We start from the raw sequence: 16,514 nt of genomic DNA, 5'->3' as shown, positions 1-16,514 counted from the left end.
CCTTAACAAAACAATAGTTCAGGCCCACCAATTTCCGTTGCCATGAGTCATATCTTGCACGCAGTCTCCACTGGTTCGCAGGCGTCCCTGGTGCCCATTAAGCGTGCACTTCTCTCTGTATCCGATAAAACAGGTGTCGTAGAACTAGCGACGTATCTATCACAACATGGAGTCGAGCTATTGTCCACAGGCGGCACAGCCAAAGCGTTACGTGATGCCAAGCTCCACGTTGTTGATGTCTCAACATACACAGGCTCGCCTGAGATCATGGACGGTCGTGTCAAGACTTTACATCCCAAGATTCACGGCGGTCTATTGGGAGTGCGTGGCAATGCGCAACACGAGGCAGACATGGCTGCTAATGACATTCAAAATATCGATCTAGTAGTGCTTAACTTGTACGCATTTGAAGCTGCTGTAGCTAATGGCGGTGACTTCGACACATGTATTGAAAACATCGACATTGGTGGACCATCCATGCTGCGCTCATCGGCAAAGAATCACAAAGCTGTAGTCATTTGCTCAAGCCCGTCGCAGTACTCATCGCTTGTTCAAGAGCTCGAAACCAATAAAGAATCCTTCAGCACTACGATTGAATTTCGACGTCGCTGCGCTGCTGCAGCCTTTTCCCTCGCGGCGTCGTACGACTCGTCCATCTCGTCGTGGCTTAACGGTGAGCTCGGCACGTCAACTTCAACTGTCACGCGAGTATATAAAACTGAATTTCCACTCAAGTATGGTTGCAATCCACATCAAAACCCGGCTGCGATTCTCAGTCGTGTAGGTACCACGCTACCGTTTAAGGTGCTGAATGGAATTCCAGGGTATATCAATTTGCTAGATGCTGCCAACGCTTATCAGCTCGTACGTGAACTTCGTTTGTCCTTGGGTCTTCCTGCTGCGGCTTCATTTAAGCACGTTAGCCCTGCTGGTGCAGCTGTAGCTGTTGATCTCGAGGAAGGTCTACACGCCGCGTACGAAGTCGGCGACGTGACGCTTACCCCGCTTTCGCTTGCCTACTTGCGTGCTCGTAATGCTGACCCCTTGTCGTCGTTTGGAGACTTTGTCGCTGTTAGTGACATAGTCGATGAGGCCACCGCCAAGATCTTGAAGCGAGAGGTTAGTGACGGAATCATCGCCCCGGGTTATGAGCCGGCAGCGTACGAGATCCTTAAAGCGAAGAAAGGTGGTAAATTTATTGTGTTAGAAGCTGATCCAACGTTCGCGCTCCCGGATATTGAGTACCGTGAGGTTGCAGGTATTACGTTTGCTCAGAAGCGCAACGACGTGATTTTCTCACCCGAAACACATCTCGCAGATGTGCAGACGACTGGAGCGGGTCCTTTGACTGAAGCTAAAAAGCGTGACCTCACGCTTGCTGCTATTACACTCAAGTACACGCAGTCCAACTCAGTTGGTTATGCCAAAGACGGACAAATGATCGGAGTGGGCGCTGGCCAGCAATCACGTGTAGACTGCGTCAAGCTTGCAGGTCGTAAAGTTGCAATCTGGCACCTGCGTCAACACCCAAAAGTCCAAGGTCTTAAATTCAAGAGCAACGTCAAGCGCCAGGAGCGTGTAAATGCCCGTGTGCGCTACATTGAGGGTGACATGGCGCCTGCAGAGCTCGAAACATTTAATGCACTTTTCGAGACTGTCCCAAAGCCACTAGTGGCAGCAGAAAAAGACGAGTTCCTCAAAAATTTGACGGACGTAAGCCTGGCGTCTGATGCGTTCTTCCCTTTCCGTGACTCAATTGATCACGCTACAAAACTTGGTGTTAAGTTTATAACTCAACCTGGTGGTAGCACTCGTGATGCTGATGTCAAGGCTGCTTGTGACGAGTTCGGTATCACCATGGCTTTTTCTAATCTTCGTCTTTTCCATCACTAAAAGGTAAGAAACTGTCAACAACTAGGTCAATTTCATCAAGGTGAAATTCTTAGAAAAAACAGTGATTTGTTAAAATGCAGACTGACTTCTCCGTACGTCTATGTTTTCCATTAACTGGTCATTCGAGCAATTTATAATGTGCGGTGGTACCAAGCTTTTATTGCCCGTCCCTCTTCCTATCTTTTTCTTGATGCTATTAAATCATAACCTTGTTATCCAGTGGCCTGTTTCTAAACTTTGTCCTGATGCTATTGATTCTTAACCTTGTTATCCAGTGGCTTGTTTATAAACTTAAAGTAGATTGTGGAACCAAACACAAGCACGGCGAAGATTGCTGTCCAGATGAGTTTGACATAAAGTGGGAAAGGCTCAGTGAACATGCCTTTGCCATGCTTGATGATCACAAGCACCTCAGTTACCACTACGGCAATACCTAGCCATGCACGCGGTCCAAGCTTCATAACTGGCATCTTTTTACCTTCATAATTAATTGTGAATGAGCAAAAAATGTAATACTCTGCAACTGCGTAGCTTCCAGCTGAATACCAGATCGAGAGACGATAAATGTTGAGGTTGCTACTTGCAGGGACCCACAACACTGTCTTAAGAAAAAACGAATTCAGCATCATGATCGAAAGAATCGCTACCATCGACATGACGCGCCAAAATCGCTCTGCCGATCGAAAGATCTTCCAATCGTACGCCATCCAGTACGCAGGTGTAAATTGAGCTAATGCACGTTTGGCTTTACCAGTCAAGTTCGGAATTTTTCGAATGCCGACCCAATTAAAGTGACGCATCTCAAAGTAGCGACAAATCTTCATCCCCAAATAAATACCAGCAGCATTGCAGGTAAAAATATCCAGAAAGACATGATCCCACCAGCACTCATTGAAATTTGCAAGCCAATGACTAAATGTGATTTCATAAAGTTCAAACATGACACTTAGTATCCACGAAATCATCTTACTCCGTACCATAATCGAGCCGACAATCCAGCCAAAAAAGTGCATTATCACAAAACGATCAAATACTGTCGCTTTAACATTAGCAAAATACGAGTCTGGATTCTCTGGTGTATATATTCTGCAATCCGAAGCATAAGACGTTTCGGGAAGCTCAACGCCAAGATTCGAGTCAAAGACCTTGAGAAATTGGCGTGCATCATAAGTTTTAAGAAATAGTAATACAATCAGAACCATTTCGTAAAGAATAAAAATGCCGGTAAGTAGACGCCATACGATAGGATGTGGACGCACAAAGTGACCGTCGGGTAGCTGTAAAGTACAATACGTGAGGAAAAAGAGGCACGCATACTTGACGCCACGTTGAATGTCAGCTGCATATTGGTCCTTTGGATCGTGAATAGCTATAACAGACTCGTGAAATGCGGCGTAGACAATCCAGAGCATGAGTAAAAAGCCTACACTTAAAGTATGAGGGCTGCTAATCCATTGGCTCTCGTTGTTGTCATCGACCTCAACCGTTTCCTCAATACTCCACTTTCGATTAGCATAATTCCTTCCTGGATCTGTGCCATAAACCTCCGGAGCATCATCAAGATCCGAGTCACGGCGAGATCGAAGGACAGTACGCTGCGCCGTCTCGTCCTCCATCTAAAATCACGGCAACTTTTCGCAACGTTTGAATCTTATAAGAACATCACTTTTAATTTAAGGGATACGGTAATGGTAACCACAAATTAAAGCTTAGATTTTAAATTAAAAAAGAGCTATTTGAGTGCTATGTTGGCCACATAATCAATGCGCCATGAGATGCACAGCATCATTTAATTTGGTAGCCGTAGTGTGTAATGCTACATGAATAAGTTTCTTGAAAGCATCACGAGCTTCATCGTCACGTAAATCGAGCATTAAAGTCTTGTGTACCCATTTGATGCAATCGACATTGTAAAGTTCTGGAATACCACACGTAAGTGCAAGAACCAGCAACGTAATGAGAAGATTCGAGTTTGTTCGCAAGACTTGAAAAGCTTCACAAGCATAATGTTGAAAATGTTGATAATTTTCACTTTTTTTTCCTCCCATTATGTCAAGCATCGATGGAGTAAAAACAAATGGGGCACGTTCTCTTTTGACCCCTAATTTTGACTTAAAATTCCCCAGAAAATGCCCAAAATCAATATGAAAGAACTTCCCTGAACGTTGTAACATGAGATTATCGTTATGGCGATCGCCAATCCCCAAAACATAAGTAGCTACGCAATATCCAGCACAAGAACGCACAAAGTTTTGCGTGATTTCCAAACCTCGAACAGATAGCGATGTTTTGCGTCGACGTGGAGAGATTGGAAAACAAGATGAAACAGATTTTGAACGCGTTTCTTCTTTCATTGGACTGTTCAATTCGGAAGGAGGTAATAAAGTCGAATCGAAAGATTCTTGACTAGAAGTAGCTTTTCCTTTATCCTTTTGAAACAACCAACTTGAAAGTACACCATCTTTCAATAAAGCGTCTTTCGCAGAACTAAGTTTGCGACTAAGTTTTGTTCGAGCATTCGCATGTCGAGCATAAATGATGCTCGCTAGTGTCTCGGAATCACCCACCACTTCAATCATGCCAATCTCATCACCTGTTGAGATACAAGCGTATGGTAGAAGACAAAGGTCTAGACCAGCTTCTCGCCATAAATCATCCATCACGCGAAGAATCTGAAGTACAAGTTGGTCTTGTCGAAGATCGTCGCCAGCTTTAAAAATTACATATGGTCGACCATGTTGAGCCTTGGCACTTTCAAATTGTAAGAAAAGAGGACGCTTTTTTGATTCCATTACACGACAATTCTCAACAATCACGCGAGTGCAATACGATCTTGGCTGTAATGGAAGTTGAAATGTGTCAGGGAAGACAACAGCTTCCAGTGCCTTAGAAAGTTTCTCCTTCCGACCAGATGAGGACGATTCACTCTTAACACATGCAGCAACTTCTTCGAGTTTCTTCATCACATACACCGATTGACGGATTTCTAACTTGTAGCTCCCACATAGCTGTAGATATTGGCCTGAGATCAGATTAAACCGCTCGGCTGTTTGTGGATTATGTGCTTCAGCTTTAAGAAACCAATACAACAAGTAGCCAATTTGTGAAGGATTAGTGAGAGCACGCATGAGTAAGAACCGAGCTAATGCTGAATCGTGGTATCGTTCATTTTTAAGCGCTTGAACAAGCTGAAGAAGGTACAGCTGTAATCGATGATCGGGCAACGCGTGCATGCAGCGCACAGCGTAAGCTCGAACTTTTGGATCTGAATAAAGTGGACTTAGTAGCTGGAGGGCCTGAAGGTAGGTTGGCTGTTTCCAAAGCAAGAGCATTCGATAGGTTTCGAGCACCTGCTCTCGATTACCCCACTCAACAGAGAGTAAAAATGCTGGAAGCAGTGCTGAATCGTTTTTCAGCACTAAACGGGACGACCAAATGAAGGTTCGATCATCGGCCGACAAATCTACTAACGGATCTTTTATCAGTCGCTCTAAAAGCTTTTGTCGATCTGTTGGCATACTTGCTAACGACAAAACTTCAAGCATTTCGGACGTTTGATCATTGTCAGGCTTATAAAAAATGGATGCTCGAAACGCGATACTTTTTTTCGGCTTTGATAAGCTTGAAAATGCAAACATCTGAGAATACGAACCAGAGCACTCCAACGTAATCTCCATACTTCCAACAGTACGATTATTGAGGCTATCATGATGCAAGCAGTTCTCAATATCAAGGGGCGTGATTATACCTGATGCAGGGGGCGAAACGATATCCACGAGCATCATTCCAGTTCGTAAAGTATGACCAAAATCAAAGAGGTGTAGCCCGCTCCATGCTATCACTTCTCCCGTTTTTGTTACAAATGAAAGTTTTAAGTGTGAACCGTGAGGCATATCGATCAGTTTGAGTCCTAGCTCGATCCCGCTACTTGGATCAAACGTGACTTCGCGAGTTGATTGAGCCAATGTTTTGCCATCGTTTGAGAAACGATGCGATTCGTATCGCAAAGTCGTGCTGGTCTCAAACAATATAGTAGACCCATGTTGGATACTTACTTTCGCCAGCAAAGCGATCTCGGGTACATTTAATTGCGCTCTCGTGATATTGAGAAAAAGTTGCCGATCATCTTTTGATTTTAAAGCTTCAGGTGGGGATGGAAACAGCTCTGTATTCCCGAATTCGCTACTTTCGGTCGCGGAACTCGAGATTTGTGGCGCTAGACCTCGTGATGAGACGTCAAAGAAGCGCTCGTAATGAAAATACAGATATCTACCAAGCTCTTCTGTTACAAATTCTAAGATGCAAAAGTCGTTGCTGGTGGCAGAGCTCAAAGAAACTTCATGGTCGCTTGCTTCAAGTACAATTTCAAGCACACCAACAATCTTAGCATTGTCAGTTGATCCTCGATTAGTTTGTAAGGAAGCAAATTCAAAAAATGGAGCTGCAAGTATGACTGAGTCAAAGCGATACAATTCGCGCGCGACATCATTGCTATCAATCTCGTCGCTCAGTAACTCTAGTGCGTCTCCAATCCAGATTGGTCCACGCCGTTCAAGAATCTGCTGCCCGGTGCTTGTCTTGATATCGACATATCTTTTTGAAAATTTTTCATCGGAAAACTGAAGCGGACACATACGTTACTACTGCTTTAATTGTCTTTGCCAACATTATAGATGAAGCATTACCTTAATGATAAGTTTTTCATTCACATCATCATATGCATAGATCCTCACTTTTCGAGCTGAGAAAATCGATGTCAAAGCATTTTTCACATATTCCAAAGTATGATCAAGTTCATTTTCTGGCGATATATTCGAAAAATGGTCTTTGCAAAAGGTTTTGACAGAGCAATTGGCATATCCTCCAGGCTCAGCAGTAGGATATTCACTTTTTTGTCGAATTAGACTAAACTGCAACGCCCACTTCTTAAAACTCTCCATCTACACAAACAAGTGATCAGGAACTAAATTTAAGCAAGAGGTTCTTCCAAATGTCTTACCTCACTTGTTTCCAAAACTAAGTCATTCTTCTCTGATTTAATAGCAGCACCACATGCAGCGTTAAGATCCAGAATAGTCTAACATCAAGCAAAATCAAATTAATAACAATCAGTGCCACGTTCATACCAAGTTACACTAAACCTTCATGGGTATCGTCAAGTACTCTGCTAATTCCATAGCAATCACTTTCGAGTCTGACGATCCATTCAGTAAAAAGTAATCACCGATTCCAAGCCTCTGTTGGGGACACAACGTTGCCTGCTGTAAAGCGATGGCATGAGGAATCGATACCTTTGACAGGGCCAAGTTACCACACGTGACGATACAAAAGTCCTCTTTCTGCTGCGAGTTTACATTTGAACCCCCTAGACCCAGAGTTTCGCCTGGACGTAAGCGGACACGTCGACTAGCTGTAACTAAAGTCTTGATTTCATCAGCCGAGAACGTATGAAAGTACGGCACACTGCAAATCAATGACGTTGGCTACATTTAAAGAGTGCAATTAATTCTCCTTCAACGTGAAAGTAAAAGCGACGACCAGAACGCACCGACATGTTCTGCTGTTTAAGCTCAATCTCATTTTTAGTCCGATCATTAAACTGCATATTCATTCGCTTCATAAACATAAGTTGTCGAAAAGCCAATTTCCACTTGTTTTCTTTTCCATGCTGTTCAACCGTTGCTTGAAACTCTGAACCATTTTGATCAAGTGCAATATCCGTACGTGCAGCCTCACGTGCTTCTTCCGAATCAAGACGCAACTCATTAGCCATTTTCGGATGCATGTCGATCGAACTATCCGATTCAACAACCATCGAGCTTCTGCTTTGAATGTTTTCACAAGAGAAAGTGAATTTGTCGCTTCATCTACATCCGTTACAAAAGAAGCGCCTTAGCATTTCCATCGGCAGTTTCAAAGCAACGAGTAGAGCATGTCTAACATCGAAACGACCTTTTAAAGATTGAATCGCATTGACAAGAATAACTCAAATCGAAAATTGTCAGAACAGTGAACCTTTCATTGATTATAGCAGACTAGTCACACCAGATATAGAGTAGTGTCTTCTCTCTTGGCATATATTGCGGAGCTCACGCACTCTGCCTCCTTCTAATACGTAACAATATCGACTGCATCTACTGCATTACAATGAAAAAAATCTCCAAACGAGAAAGCTACTTAAACAATAGTCGCACTGAGGTACCAAGTGAAAAAATCCCTTAGTCATGCAACGCTTCCGATCGCCATTGCGGAAGTTGAATGACACAAGCAGTAGTAGATTTCTCAGATAATGATAAACGTCCCATTTGTTCAACACATTGTTCAAACTGAGCAAATTGCGACTGTAGCTTCTGCGCTTCTTGTACGCGATTGAAAAGGAGAAGCATCTCAAGCAAACCTCGAATTTCTCGTGCAAGTGATGCATTTGGACGCAGTTCGAGCAGTTGTTGTTCGACATAAGCTTCCTCTTCAGCGCTTCCTTCCTTCATTCGTTTTCTTCTCTCTCGACGTGAATATCTGCCGTTATGTTTTGCATTCTTGCTAGCATCTCTAAGTGATTGAGTAGCGTAGAAATGACTAGCTGTTGCCATCGACAATGACTGCATTGAAAAGTTTCCAATACTTGCGGCACTATTGTGACTGCCGACGGAACTGACAGAAGTATAGGAAAGCGCACTATCGACAGCGCTTGATGCACCCGAGTGAATGCTACCTGCATCAGTATCAACATGGTCCCATCGCGTACCATCGATCCCGTGGAGCTTAAACAGCCGCTTTTGTTCACGAATATCTGTCAGTCGTTTGAAGTGCTTCGTATACTGCGTTTCCTTACGTTCTATCTCTTCCATAACCTCATTGCAACTATGTAGCAAACCAGGTTCGACATCACTCTCCACCAAATCATTGCGCCGGTGTAGGTAAGCGATACGCAACGCTTCTGACCATTGCTGATGAGTAACCAGCAACGCAACAGCTTCATCGATGTCATTACAATACTCAACATAGATTCTTGACACAGCTACGATATCATCGACAGTTCCATCTTGTCGATGCTGCGTTTGGTTTAAAAGCTCTTGTGCAAGTGCATAAGCTTCCTCTCGAAGTTTGTCAGTAGATTGTTGGTCGCGAGCGCTTAAAGCTAACGCCATCTGCCAATTACGTGCAGCAATGAATGCACGTCGAGCTTTATCTTTGTCTGAAGCCGACAGGTATACATACGCTGCAGCTTCATAATCTTTCTTTCCAAGCAAAAAATCACCTTTCAAACTCAAGATTTGTTGACAAAAGGCACGGTCGCTCAGTGCTGTAACAGCTTTCAACGGCGCGAGAGGAAAGAGTTGAAGAGCATCATTATATAGTTCTCCTTCCTTGATTAGATCAAGAGCGATCGACTGCAACTTACTCCTTGCTGCTTGGTCGTCAGGACTACTTTCGCTAATCAGAGCAGCGACATGAGTCAACGCTCGAGCATGGCGTCCGAGGTGGACGTCGATCGTGTACTTTCGCCAATACTCATTGGTTTGACTAGTCACACGGTTTAAAAACGGACTGTACTCTTTTGGATCAAGCTGAGAATGCATAGCCACAATTCGCACGAGATCTAAATCATACAGCCCCAGTGCTTCCGAGTACAGAGTTTCTTCGTTCGTTAACATGATCAAATGTTTTACTGCTCGCGTTGCTGCCGCTCGATTTCGAGCTGAGACACTTTGATCATTCGTATCACTTTTTTGGAGAAGTTGCTGAATCTTTCCAAGTGCTTTGTCAAAGCACGGAGGAGTTTGTTTCACTGCACTCGTGACAAAAGGAAGTAGCAACGCAGCTTCAGCTTGCTCTCCATCGCTCGCCAGTTTTTCAGATACCCGCATAACTTCTTGACACACCGTATTAACTTTTTTCTCAGGACTTAATGCTGCGCCATTGGGATGGTCATCTGAGAGTCTAGCGACATTGAATGCTTCAAGCTGTGGTCCATATTTCGTGGCCCACACGTCTACAGGATGGAGATTCGTTATAAAGAGACAAAGTCGATCACTCGTGACTGTAGCTGGTCGAGTTGAAAGGAGAGACTGAACGAGTGATTGTGAAAAGTTGGTAAGAAATTCGGCCGGATTCAAGTCAACAAGTACATTTATATCGAGTCGGTGACGGCGACAAGTCTCCAGAGCCGCAACATACTCTCGATTTTGAATCTGATGTACGACGAGAGCTAATACCAATACACGCGGAAAGACGGACTCTAGATTTCCACGTGGCATTTGAACAATGACACTGGATTGCTGGCTTAATGTTGCAACTAGCAGAGCACCACGCTCAACAGACCGAGCTTCAAATTTTACTTTTGTGATATTTCCATAGGCAAAGTCCAATATACCAGACAATGGCGCGATACAAAGTTGAGACTCTCGACCTTGTAGTGTGTATAAAAGCATAGACGATCGCGCACAGTAGCGAAAGGATGAACAGGCAAAAGCTATCACTTTATCATTCACATACAGCCTTGCGCTGGATCCATTCAGTCCAATCACCACATAGCCATATTCATCTTTTTCCCGTGGCATAGATTGATCGTGACAATCAAGCACAGTTATACAGGAGAACGTTGGAAGTTTTGTACGTCGTTGACCTGGCATCAAAGTCTTCGACATAGCATCTAATGTGTACATAGTTCCGCTATGTGTCTGTATGGCAAGTTCGATCGATAGCTTTTCACTCTCTCGATCGTTTTTGACAAGCATGGGCTGTATTAGACAAGCTCTTCTAACATCATAAAGCTGAATCGGATGAGCTGTGACAACCTCATTCGTCTCCAAGCTAACGTTGCTTGCCAAGCAAAGCATCAGCTGATCCCGCCACCCAGTCTTACCAGCAAATACAAGTTGGCGAGTTAAATTTTCAAAACGAACCCAAAGCAGACATGTAAACGTGCATGGTTTATCATCCACCATGCTAGAGAGTTTGATCGCAGTCTTTTTCATCAATACGTCTGGAGAGATACTTCCAACTGCACTCCTTTGCGAAACAGGCAAACCTGCTGATGACGATGATGCATCTGCTGCGAGAAAGTTTTCAACTAGAATGACATCTCCATTTGCGAGCAGCACAAGCAGTACCTCTGCCTGTGAATCAAACACGACTGAATTGATAGCTGCATCCAAAGTGAGTTGAAGCAAAGCAAACGGTGGAGGTACCAATGCACGATGTAGTGGTGTAAGCAGTAGCATAGATCCATCGATTACTCCTGTCACCGCTACACTCTGACGCGGCTTAGCGACGTCGCAACTTTTTCGCTCCATACTTAAATAATCCAGCTTCAGAGATGGATTGTCACTTTCAATGCTACAAATATCCCATGCATATTCGTGCTCATACAAGGTTAATGCCTGTGTGTATGAAGAGCAAGTGAGAACATGAAACCTGCCTGCAACATCTTCATCCCAAACCAAATCAATTAGTCGATTTTGAAAGTGAAGCTCTTGCTTGAGATACCAGTGATAATTATTTCTTGACCAAAGTTGGATAATAAAGTGTTCATTCTTATCATGTTCTTTTTCTTGTAAAGTCACTGCAAGTACATCGGACTTTGTATTCCATTGTACACTAGCGACTTGATACTCTGATGCGTCGTATGCCGCTGGAATGACAAACTCACCATGGCGCAACCCATTGCGCTCGAAAAACACCACAACTAATCGCTTCTTTCGTACTTCACAACTCGCAATTAAAGCAAGAGATTGACTCCAATGCAACGGTGAACCAAGTTCTGATACAGCACGTCCATCCTCAAGTCGTCCCAATGCTTGAAACTCGAGCAATTTTGTAAAGATCATCACCTTGTGCACCACATTATTATCTCTTGTCCTTGTCGCAATGTTAAGTGCAATGTATGCAGCATCACTGCGCCAGCAGAGGTCACAATACCAATTCTTTTCGTCTTGTTCAGTGGTGCATAATGTAAGATCTGATGGCAATGAGTCTATAATCGCCGTTTCGTGGAGTGTCTCCCAATCATTGCTCATGACAAGTAAAGAGTTTGCACCTGTGACAAGGGCCAGTACCTCTTGATTCGCACTCCAAGCGATGGCACGGAGTCCACTATCAACATTCCCAACTTCTTTGCCAATCATAGAGTCCACATCCACTGCGACCAGTGCACCGGTGGTAGAAGCACACACGAGTGCTTCTAACTCAGCCACGTACTTCATCCACTTCCAATGATTCGTTGATACGCCATTGTCTTCCACACACTTTTGTAAATCAAACACTATCTCCAGATCTTTACCATGAGCGTGCATATCCTGTTCGTCGAGATGCAGCGACTCAATAAGGCCACTGGAATGTAAGAAGAAAAGATGTTCATCGCCAGGAATCGACGTAGATGCAACACAGTGATCGTCAGAGGTGCTAGACGTCTGAAGCGACCACACACGACGCTGCAATGACACCAAGTTGTGCATGAGGAGACCAATCAATACACTATGAGATTTCGACGAAAATGTTTGAACATTAACATTAACTTTGGTAACTTAAATGGACACGAAAACGTTGCTTAGCACTCTGTCTCCACAGCTACTGGGGCTAGTCGAGGCTTCATTGGGGTCCAAAGTACCTTCCTCTACAACCTTTAAGCAATCCACTCATTCTGAACCAAAAGCTGTGCGTGGAGCAATGGATTCAGAACCCTATGATCAAAGTGTACGACTTAATCCCACGGATCTATTCAGTACGTTGTATTGCTTTGGTTAGATAGATTGCACTATGCTTAACATCTTGTGACAATTGCTTTAGCGCTAAGACATCCTGATTCTCCTGGCTTTGTGATCAAGGAGAATTTCTTAGGATACCAAAATGCTGTGGCAGTGCGAGATGCTTTAATGGAATTGACAAAGAATGAAAAGTTTTGTGAAGCCAAGGTCGGTACAGGTGAGAATTCGCGCAATGATCAGGCTTTAAGAGGCGATAAAATCCATTGGATACAGACCCCAAGCGACTTAAAGACACCAACAGAGAGTGTGAGTCCGGCAATTCTACAGTTGCGCAGACAAGTGGAAGCTCTTGTGTATGGATTCAAGATCGTGTCACCAGAGCTTGATCTACGCAATGTGGTCTCAACACAATTCTCAGTATTTGTATGTAGTAGCGTAAATGGATTTATTTTTCTCACAAATTGAGACCTAAATCACTTTGCTCGTAGCCAGGAGATGGTGCTCGATTTGTCAAGCACGTGGATACGTATAGGAACACACAAAATGATGAGCGCAAAGCGATGTCTAAAGACAGTCTTGTACGTCTCGTAACGTGTGTATATTATTTAAACGATCACTGGCTGCCTGAAGACGGAGGTTATCTTCGCTTTCATCTGAAGACCTCACCTTTATTATCAGCTTGTCATTGGGACGTTCCACCAAAACTTGATACTCTAGTATTATTTCGTAGTCTTGATGTCGAGCATGAGGTCTTGCCAACGTATCGCGAGCGCAAAGCTGTGACAATTTGGTACTATGGAAAGCCACTTAAAGCATCTTCTGGCCCAACAAGTAGTGAGTGCCTATCCATACCACGTCCACTACCCAGTATGAACGGTAAGAAGTTTACTTATGAAAAGCAACCGTCGATCTTCGTCGCGATTCCAAGTTATCGCGACTCAGAGTGTAAACATACTATCGAAAATTTATTTGCTCGAGCAACGTTTCCAGAACGAATTTATGCTGGTATCTGTTTGCAAACTGACGATACTGATGAGACTTTTGCCTATCTACAAAGCAAGTATTCAAATAACAAACTTCGTATTCATTGGATGGACTATCGTAGTGCTGCGGGTCCGTGCGTCGCTCGTTCGTATGCACAAAAATTGTGGCAAGGTGAAGAGTTTTATCTTCAAATTGATAGCCACATGCGATTTCGTCCTGGTTGGGATTGTTTTCTAATCAACGAATTGGAAAAATGCTCTCTATCAAAACCAATCTTGACGACGTACCCACTTGGTTACACGTTACCAAACGAGGTGAATAATTTGGACGTTCATTTGATTTGCTTGGCTCACATTGAGTACTTTGTAGGTGTCAACTGAGTGTCGCCCTACTCTGCTTTGTGCCTCATCTTTTGATAGCCATGGCATGTTACGCCAATCCAGTAAAACGCTGACAAGAGTATTGACCAAGTAAGCTTTGTGGATAACTTAAGGCCTGTCATACTCATCATACATATGATTAGACCGTTGTCTTCTCTGTTTTGGGCTGCAGGTTTTGCTTTTTCTTCTGCTCAAGTAATCGCGGAAGTGCCATATGATGAAAGCTTGCGATTTTTATTTTTTGGAGAAGAATCGTCAATGGCTGCTAGGCTGTGGACATCAGGTTGGAACTTTTTCGCTCCTTCGGAAAGTGTAGTATACCATCTTTGGAATCGTGCATATCGTCCAGTGTTTCAAGAATTGGAATGCGATGAGACTAAGCGATCCCGTGCATTGTCGCTTCAGCATGTCAAGCAATTGCTTCAAATCGATGTAACATCCGAAAGTCATGAAAAATCACCTTGTGTGGGTACGTACGGATTAGGAAGTGAGCGAAGCTTTAAAAGCTATCAGAAACATATTGGAATCGACTTTTTCGCTCGAAAAATCGAATGGCGAGCAGAGTGGGGTAATCTTGATCCAATTCAGTTTGACCTGAAATCTGACACTGGTAAAGCACTGGTTCCAAAGTAACTCAATCGTATAATAAGAGGAAAATTGGGTTTCTACTCCAGCGTTTGATTCTTTTAACGCTTAAACTGGACGTTTTCTTAGCTTTCTTGCTTTCGACAATCGGGCGTTTACACAACTTGAAGAGAAGTGACGACGTGATTTGTGCTGATGCTTTAGATAACTACAACTCGAATGTTTGCTGCCTTTGACTATGGAGATGACATATGTGTACTTTCGTATCTCTGACGCGTCCGCTCCTTAAAGTTGCTAAGTGGCGCAAGTTGCGCACCTATCAGTTAAAGTATCGTACGCTACCATTATTGCGGACCATAATGGCATAGCAACATTGATTTCATCTCGTTTTCAGTAATGTATATACAATCCTTTTCCTTAAGAACTTCCTTGCGGTCGTTAGTAGACATGCCGTAAGATCTTACATTTGTAATAGCGATGGTAGATTTAGAAAATTGAATTTCATTCGGCAACTGATGCTCTCATGCCGCATGCCGATATGCTTACAATTGCGGGCCCAGTCGCTCTGCGACTTTAATTATGCGAGCTATAAACACATACTATCATACTTATAGAAATCGTTATGGACAAGACAAGAGTCGCAGACGCCCTTCGAGTTTCGTTGTACATTCTTTGACCTAATGTCATCTAATTAATGGATGTCGATATGAAAGTAGACTCGAACTGACACAAGCCTTGCTTGAGCACTCCCTGAGCTCTTTTGTCGGCCTTACAGCTGAACTCAATCTCAGTGAGCTTTCACACAAAGTGCTTTGCGCAGGAAACATCATTTGTGGATGTTAGAGGACGGCTATCCAAGGGTACACTACGTCACTCGGATCCGAAAGAGCTCGCAGATTGTTAACCCCAACTATCCGATAGCTGCATCTTTCTGATCGGGTCTTTCTTGTCTTTCAGGTGAAAGTCGCTCAGTGGCGGAAGTCGCGCACGCATTAATTTAAATTGATCTTTGTAGGGCTAGCATTCTAAATTCCGGTTAAGGAAGAACTCTAATGATGTATCTGCTGCGGTAACGGGTAGCATACTGTGTCAACAGTCCAATTTGTTAAAATATCTGATGAAATATACAGATACAAGACGAAGATCTAAATTGAGCTCTTTCGTTGATACAGATTACGCGCCGTCACATATACATCTTTTTCACAAAGAGTGCTGAAAACGCTGCACGGGCCACCCTCTTGATGAGTAGTGCTGACCTGCGCCTTGTCCACATGTGCCGCACAAGAAATCTGTCATGATAAAATATTTAATATATACGTTTGACCATATTTTATTATATAAATGCCAAGCTAGTGTACAATGGACCTCTCCTTTACGGAGTCCCATCACATTCAGACTTTGAGTACTTCTGAATATTTACAATCACACCTAAGTGCAATCAAATTTGTACAAAAATATATTTGTATTGATTAGCAGAAAGTGATGTAGCCACACGGCAGACACGAACCACAAACGAACTGATTTGTCCATTTGCAATGGTGAGCGATAAAATTCCTCCATTCTCGCTCGGTATGTGCAATTTGTACGCATCACTTGGTGTACATCTAACGTTACTACTTACTGGTACATTGTCACCAATTCTTGTCAATTATATATAATAGATAAACCGCGACATGATACTACCACGTACGTCGGTCGATGGCGCAAATTCGCAGAACTCGTATCGCCAAAGTACGTTACAGGTGTTATAAATTTAAAGATTTGACTTCACATTCTTCTAACGCTTGACAGGTGGCTTTTTCTGAGCTCAGAACAGATTCGACACGCAACTCAGACATTGGACGATTTTCGTAGCGGAAAGCTCGATCGCGGTCAACACAGTGATGCAGAATTGTGGAAATTTCGACAGGGTATTACTTGCTAATAGCACAATCAACTTGTCTAAATGCTAAGCATATAATCTATT

General features: G+C 43.4%; 5 protein-coding genes across 5 annotated transcripts; 2 read left to right on the top strand and 3 right to left on the bottom strand.

The window, feature by feature from the left end:
* Positions 1-42: 42 nt before the first annotated feature.
* On the top strand, positions 43-1,893 carry PHALS_09963 (phosphoribosylaminoimidazolecarboxamide formyltransferase imp cyclohydrolase; the record flags this gene model as incomplete). The annotated part of the gene is made up of 1 exon (XM_024725305.1): positions 43-1,893. The coding sequence occupies one exon, from the start codon at positions 43-45 to the stop codon at positions 1,891-1,893; it is 1,851 nt and encodes a 616-aa protein (XP_024576095.1).
* Positions 1,894-2,141: 248 nt separating this feature from the next.
* PHALS_09962 (phosphatidylserine synthase) lies at positions 2,142-3,509 on the bottom strand (the record flags this gene model as incomplete). Its single annotated transcript, XM_024725304.1, has 1 exon — positions 2,142-3,509. The coding sequence occupies one exon, from the start codon at positions 3,507-3,509 to the stop codon at positions 2,142-2,144; it is 1,368 nt and encodes a 455-aa protein (XP_024576094.1).
* Positions 3,510-3,653: 144 nt separating this feature from the next.
* PHALS_09961 (Phosphatidyl inositol kinase (PIK-B)) lies at positions 3,654-7,708 on the bottom strand (the record flags this gene model as incomplete). Its single annotated transcript, XM_024725302.1, has 5 exons — positions 3,654-6,512; positions 6,579-6,833; positions 6,893-6,970; positions 7,035-7,376; positions 7,442-7,708. The coding sequence occupies 5 exons, from the start codon at positions 7,706-7,708 to the stop codon at positions 3,654-3,656; spliced, it is 3,801 nt and encodes a 1,266-aa protein (XP_024576093.1).
* Positions 7,709-8,111: 403 nt separating this feature from the next.
* Positions 8,112-12,350, bottom strand: PHALS_09960 (elongator complex protein 1; the record flags this gene model as incomplete). Its single annotated transcript, XM_024725301.1, has 1 exon — positions 8,112-12,350. One exon carries the CDS (start codon positions 12,348-12,350, stop codon positions 8,112-8,114), a length of 4,239 nt encoding a protein of 1,412 aa, XP_024576092.1.
* A 73-nt stretch (positions 12,351-12,423) lies between these two features.
* On the top strand, positions 12,424-16,472 carry PHALS_09959 (c transferase; the record flags this gene model as incomplete). The annotated part of the gene is made up of 8 exons (XM_024725300.1): positions 12,424-12,616; positions 12,682-13,022; positions 13,088-13,897; positions 13,953-14,053; positions 14,107-14,573; positions 16,025-16,117; positions 16,210-16,279; positions 16,340-16,472. 8 exons carry the CDS (start codon positions 12,424-12,426, stop codon positions 16,470-16,472), a joined length of 2,208 nt encoding a protein of 735 aa, XP_024576091.1.
* Between the last annotated feature and the right edge of the window lie 42 nt (positions 16,473-16,514).

Source organism: Plasmopara halstedii (assembly GCF_900000015.1).
Source record: "Plasmopara halstedii genome assembly, contig: Scaffold_444, whole genome shotgun sequence".
NCBI lineage: Eukaryota > Oomycota > Peronosporomycetes > Peronosporales > Peronosporaceae > Plasmopara > Plasmopara halstedii.
This window is presented reverse-complemented; position numbering and strand designations above follow the sequence as displayed.